The sequence below is a fragment of the Myotis davidii genome, unplaced genomic scaffold (genome assembly GCF_000327345.1).
Source record: "Myotis davidii unplaced genomic scaffold, ASM32734v1 scaffold642, whole genome shotgun sequence".
Classification (NCBI taxonomy): domain Eukaryota; kingdom Metazoa; phylum Chordata; class Mammalia; order Chiroptera; family Vespertilionidae; genus Myotis; species Myotis davidii.
In genome coordinates this window covers 2551151-2557885 of record NW_006293957.1, presented here as the reverse complement: position 1 = coordinate 2557885, position 6735 = coordinate 2551151, and the positions used below count along the sequence as shown (strand labels likewise).

The following is a 6735-nucleotide window of genomic DNA, read 5'->3' as shown; positions in this document are numbered from 1 at the left end:
AACAATGGCTTTGTAATACAACTTGATATCTGGTATTGAGATCCCACCTACTTTGTCCTTCTTTCTCAGGATTGCTGCAGCTATTCGAGGTCTTTTTTTTTTATTCCAGATGAGTTTTTGGAAAGTTCATTCTACATCTGTTAAAGATGCCGTTGGTATTTTAATGGGGATTGCATTGAATCTGTAGATTGCTTTGGGTAGTATGGACATTTTGATGATGGGGATTCTACCAATCCATGAACAAGGTATGCTCTTCCATCTGTTTAGGTCTTCCTCTATCTCTTTTTTCAGTGTCCTGTACTTTTCTGCTTATAGGTCTTTTACCTCCTTAGTTATATTTATTCCTAGGTATCTTAATTTTTTAGGTGTGATGGTAAATGGGATTGCTTTTTTAGTATCTCTTTCTGCACGTTCACTACTGCTATATAGAAATGCCATAGATTACTTGGCGTTAATTTTCTATCCTGCTACATTGCCGAATTCATTTATTAAATCTAATAGTTTTTTGATGGAGTCTTTAGGGTTTTTTATGTACAATATCATGTCATCTACGAATAAGGACAGTTTTACTTCTTTTTTTCCAATTTGGATGTCTTTTACTTCTTCTTGTCTGATCGCAATGGCTAGTACTTCCAGTACTATGTCGAACAGGAGTGGTGAGAGTGGGCATCCCAGTCTTGTTCCTGTTGAAACATTATTTTTAAGAGCAAAAGATTAAAAGAACCCAGTCTGTTTTTGCCCCAATTGACATCTTTCCATGTCTATAAATATATTTTTATTATCTTTTTAAAATAATAACAATATTCTGTTGTATGACTATATCATACTTTCTGTTTAACCATTTTTCTATTGTTGGACTTTTAGGCTATTTCTACTTTTTTGCCTTTCTGAATAATGCTGCAGTAACCATACTTATACATACATTTTTTGCACGTGTTTATTTCTAAGGCATACATTCTTAGGAAGGAAAAATTTACTTTTTTAAAAAAACTGTTAGCTAAATTTTGACAAATTGTCCTCCAGAAAATTTATATGAATCTAATCCTATCTTATTACAGATTAATACTAGATTCCTCTCCACCGTGTTAAGTCAACTGGTGTTAGCATTCGTTCCTACATCATATTTATTCATTGTTTAATTTATATTTACTTTGTGGTCTGCCATATGGCCTTTGCCATTTTTTTTCATATTCAAATTTTTTCTGGATTTTTAGGAAGACTATGTATTAAGGAAAGCAAATCTTTCACAATTGAAACAGGTTTTATGAAATACCTTTCTTGTGCCAGGGTTAAATAATTATCCAGAGCTTTTTAAAAAAACAATTAGAGTTATTCAGGTTATTTTTAGTTCTCAGCATATATTGGAAGGACCCATTTCAACATAAAATTGAAAAGATTTGCATGGCATAGCTGACACAGGGAACAATGCTAATTTATTCTTATTTCCCGTCTAATAGTCTTTCAAGGCTATAATCTCTAAATCATTTAAAAATTTGTGGATTTGTGATCTTCTTACATGTATATGCTAAGGACAGGTCTTGCAGTATTGAATCCGTTCTTGTATTGAAAGGATCCGCTACTGGGTTATAAGTCAACCTGAGTTTGTTACCTTAAACTTAGTTTTGTTTATTTAGTTATTTAGACTTTAGAACAAGGGTCTTTGATAGCAAAACATTACTTTTTTTAAGGATAGAGGATAGCTAGCAAGATTGCAAATAGAACACAGGAGGGGCTCCTAATAGCCATTTGACTACTCCAGTCCTATTATAGAAAAAGAATGAATTAGGGTCAAGCAAGGAGGTAGTAGTGGTGCTAAAGGTAGTAGTAGGTAGCTTTGGCACAAGAAAGGAATGGAGTAATCACAGGGTTAAAGGATTATTTTGTTATTTTAACATAAATTGTTCAATCCCTAGAGTTAATAAAACAAAACCTCCTACACCAGATATAAATAAGATTTGGTAGGTTCTTTTTTTAAAAAGTTGAACTTATTGGAGTGACATTGGTTAATAAAATTATATAGGCTTAAGGTATACAGTTCTATAGTACATAATCTGTATATTGTATTAGATTTCTTGTGTTCATATCCTGTTTTGGCCAATTATTTAGGCTCTCTGTGCGTTAAATTCATCATATATAATATGGGAATTGTACTAGTCACAAAATCATAGGGTTATGTTATAAATGAATGAATATTTGTAAAGTGCTTAGAACAATATCTTTCAGTGTGTAAGTTTTTCAAAGTAAAAATCTACTGATGGGGAGGAAGACTAGGAAAAGGATGTTACAAATAGCTTAATCAGGTAAACCAGTTGAATCTATTTTTATTATTTAAAAATTTTTATTTCTAAAAACTGTTCTTCACACATAAACATTGAGTAAATTCATATTATCATATATTCATGTTTTCAGAACTAATGATTACTTACATCCTGGAACTAGGTCATAGCATTTCTACTGCTTTTGTTCACAGGATATTCTGAATAATCTTGAATCATGTGATCTGGAGGATGATGACCTTATGCTTGATGTGGATCTGCCTGAGGATGCATCTGTTGAAAATGGTAAGTGGGGACAGTATTGAACCTTCAGAGGCATATAGTTGAGTTATTTGACTATAAGCCAATTTGATATTTATTTACAGACTTCCTAATCTCAATATAGGAAGACTTTTTTTTTTTCCCGTGGGTTCCAGGACCAATGATGACCAGCTGCCCAAGTACCAAAAAATTATGCTTCCGAATCTCTTGGTGTTCACTCTGCACGTGCAGCAGTCAGGCTGCTCTGCGTGTGCCATGCACAACAGAAGCCCTTCTTTTGAGGAAGACTTTTTAGACGGAGTCTTAAGTGATGTTAAATAAGTTCATTGCAAATGTATTTAAATGTTTAAAACCTGATTTTATAGGTAGGTTTTGGTATAATTCTGTATGATGCAATAATACTGTATACCTATTCCATAAAGTAAGTGGTAGGTAGGATTTGGCCTTTTTTTCCATATATACATACCCAATTTTTTCTTCTTTTTTCTCATTTTGATTCCAAGAAGAAGTACATTTAGAGAAACGTAGCATTTGACTAGAGAAATATCAGTAAAAAATCATGGTTGATAAATATTTTTAAAAGATTAGTTCTGGGAAAATTATAACCTGAATAAATTATTCTATCATTTTAATTACCAAGTCCAGTCTGTCTTCCTCTGTAGACCCCAGTAACTGCTGGAGTAGGGCTTTAGATAATCCATATGCAAAAGGGGCTGGGTGCTCTTGTCCCACTGACTTAGCGTTTGCAGGATTGCTATCTTAAGGACTGGTCAAGGACCAGAGACCAACCTAGGAAAGCCCCTGGGACAAGGGTGGAAATGGGGATCCTCTTGGGAAGAGAAACTGGCTCCAGAGATCCTTCAGTCAACATTTGCCGGTTTTCTCAGGCCTCCCAGGGATCAGGGATGAACTAGGGTGGTGAGGCTAGAACGCAGGCATGTTTGAGGAAGGGTAGATGTTTGTTTTCAGTGCATCACTGAGGTACTAGGAGGTGGTTGCTGCTCATAGTTGTCATATTGATCAGGCTTTGTGTGTGTGTGCTGTCAGGATGCTCTGTGACAGTCAATCTCAGAATCTCAGTGGTTTTCAAAATAGACATTTACTTTTCTCATTTGTGGATCTGTGGATTAGCTTGGACAGTTTAGGCCAGTGATGGCGAACCTATGACAGGCGTGTCAGAGGTGACATGCGAACTCAATTTTTGGTTGATTTTTCTTTGTTAAATGACATTTAAATATTTAAAATAAATATCAAAAATATGTCTTTGTTTTACTATGGTTGCAAATATCAAAAAATTTCTATATGTGACACGGCACCAGAGTTAAGTTAGGGTTTTTCAAAATGCTGACACGCTGAGCTCAAAAGGTTAGCCATCACTGGTTTAGGCTGTGGGTCTGAATTCATGTCTCTCTGCTTTCATTTTGAGACCAGTCTACTTGGAGCAGGTTTATCTCATGGCAGATGACAGGACAACAGGGTGAGCAGAAACATGCCTAGATCATCCCTTAACATCTTCTCTGAGAACCAGCACACTGTTAATTCTGCACCAGTGGACCGAGAAGTCCACACTATTGACTGTGAGAAGCTCCGCCACAGAGGACAGTAAATGTATGATTCTATTACAGGAGGGAGTGATGAGCTGATATCAGTATCTGTTCTACCTGTTGCACCTTCTTGTGGTTTTGCTGTCACTTGGGATACTTGAGCAACCAAAGCTGAGTTCCAGGCATCTGAGAAAGAAAAATCACAGCTAACACCCAGAAAGAAAACAGAAAAGCAATAAAACTCCCAGAGTTAGAGTGGCCCAGGACATAATAATGAGAGCACTTAGGGAGAACCAATTGCAGAACAAAGCTTTCTGGAGCTGTTAAAGAAGACTTCTCCACAGAACAGTTCAGTAGATAACAAAAAAAGAATAGCTATTGTTGAAATCTGAGTTAGTGACCTGGAAGATCAAGTAGAAAAATACTGTAGAACACAGAGGAAAACATACAGCATTGAAAATGATAGGGGGAAGAATGAGACTTCCTGGTTCAGGATATTTATGTGAAGTTTCAAGGGCTGGTATTGAGGAACCAGGGATTTACCTCCTCGAAATAAGTCACGCCCTAAGCAATGCATTTTACTTTGACAGAATTATAACCACTTCTCTTTGGGAAGTGTATGCCCTTTCTTAGCTAAAACAGGAAGCAAAGATGGAGTCAGTCTTAGAGCCTGCCTCATCTTTTGGGAACAAAAAGTTATCCACATAAAAGATAAAAAGTGATCACAGGGAACTTTATTGTTTTGAGGTCTTGTTTAGGGACTTGTGAAAAGTTCAAGGGAATTCCTGAACTTTTCAGGAATATGTTACAGATTTTCCTAGAAGGCAGACAAGTATTAGCTATTTTGAGCTAATGGATACAGAAGAAAGCAGAACATGGGTCTAAAATATATTGCCTTCAGAGGACCCAAAGATAAAGTAGCATTTACATTTGGTGCTACAACGAAGTCGGTAATGACTGGTCTTTATAGTTCTGAAGTCCTGAATGACACTATACTATACCCACCCACTGAGTGTTTTGATTAGGAGAATAGGAATGTTATGAAGACTGGTATAGTGTGTTTTTTAAAAAAATATATTTTTATTGATTTCAGAGAGGAAGGGAGAGGGAGAGAGAGAAAAACATCCATGATGAGAGAGAATCATGGATAGGCTTCTTCCTGCAAGTTCACCATTAGGGATCGAGCCCACAACCCTAGCATGTGCCCTTGACTGGAATTGAACCTGGGACTTTTCAGTTCACAGGCTGACACTATCCACTGAGCAAAACTGGCTAGGGCTGGTAAAATGTTTAAGGAGTCTTCTAATATACTTCTGACTATTGTTTTTAGTACCTTTAGATTCTGGTTTTTGAAGCTATTAGGGAAATTTGGGTCTAGTTTTTGGGTGGGTCACTCTGAACCTTGATGGGTTCCGCCCACTTAGTCTGCCATTGTAGGTAGAATTTTTGCCAACAAGATGACTGGCGCCTAGTTGAAATCTTCAATTTGAATTCAAGTTTGCCATGACTTCATTATGATAGGGTACTCTTCTGTGATTTCAGGGAAGAAGCTATAGGAATATTTATTTGGCAGTTGCATTTGTGTAGCAAATCATTACCTATTAAGCCAGCATAGAGGAGAAAAGAATGTTCCTTGGTCAAAAGTTTCTTAGACATTTATGGGGTAGGATTTGAGAACTGTTCAAGAGTTATTGGAGATACTCACATCTTAGTGGTTTGGTGACACGGGAGGTTATGTAGAAGTAGTAGGTTGATATTGTAGTATCTGTATCAATAAAATATTTGTAAGGTTGTCTTTTAATCTTTAGAGAAATTTATCTTTGAGTTTAAGGGTAAAACCAAAATGTGGTGCTTGATTTCTTCTTCAGAACACTTTGATTCATCATCCACTTCACTTTTTCTATTTTATTTTTTAGTGCAATATAGGACACTTATTTTTCAAATGCTTTTCTATTTATTGTTTCTATAAATGTATTCAGAGATTTCTTCTTCCAGTATTTAACTGACTGTGGAAGCATCTAGTTGTTACATGTGAAGGACATCATTTTATTCTGAGTCTTATTCTACTTTTTTCGAATGCTCTTTCTGTGCCTTGGAAATCTGGCAGTGAGGCTATTTACAGCATTTCTGCCTTAAAATCCTTCCTAGAAAGCAATGGCCACTTCTCTTCCAGAATCTACGCCTTAATATGATCTAACTAGAGGCCAGGTTACAAAATTTGTGCACGGAGGGGGGTATCCCTCAGCCTGGCCTGTACTCTCTCCAATCTGGGAACCCTCAGGGGATGTCTGACTGCCAGTTTAGGCCTGGTCCCTGTGGGCCTAAGTGATCCACAGGGATCGGGCCTAAACCGGCAGTCACACATCCCTCGCACAATCCGGGACTGCTGGCTCCTAACTGCTTGCCTGCCTGCCTGCCTAATTGCCCCTAACCACTTCTGCCTGCCAGCCTGATTGCCCCCTAATTGCTCCCCTGCTTGCCTGATTGATGCCTAACTGCTCCTCTGCTGACCCAATTGCCCCCCGGCTGCCCTCCCCTGTCGACCCAGTTGCCCCCATCTACCCATCCCTTACTGGCCCGATCACCCTCAACTGCCCTCCCATGCCGGTCCGGTTGCCCCCAACTGCCCTCCCCTGCCGGCCTGGGCGCCCCTA

General features: G+C 37.8%; 1 protein-coding gene across 3 annotated transcripts in view; it reads left to right on the top strand.

Moving 5' to 3' along the window:
* Positions 1-6735, top strand: part of CCSER2 (coiled-coil serine rich protein 2) — a 185112-nt gene that overhangs the window by 61897 nt on the left and 116480 nt on the right. For all 3 annotated transcript variants that reach the window (XM_006767912.2, XM_006767913.2, XM_015566671.1), the window contains one exon: positions 2471-2561. In XM_006767912.2, the coding sequence (XP_006767975.1) occupies positions 2471-2561 (91 nt within the window). The remainder of the gene's footprint in view (positions 1-2470; positions 2562-6735) is intronic.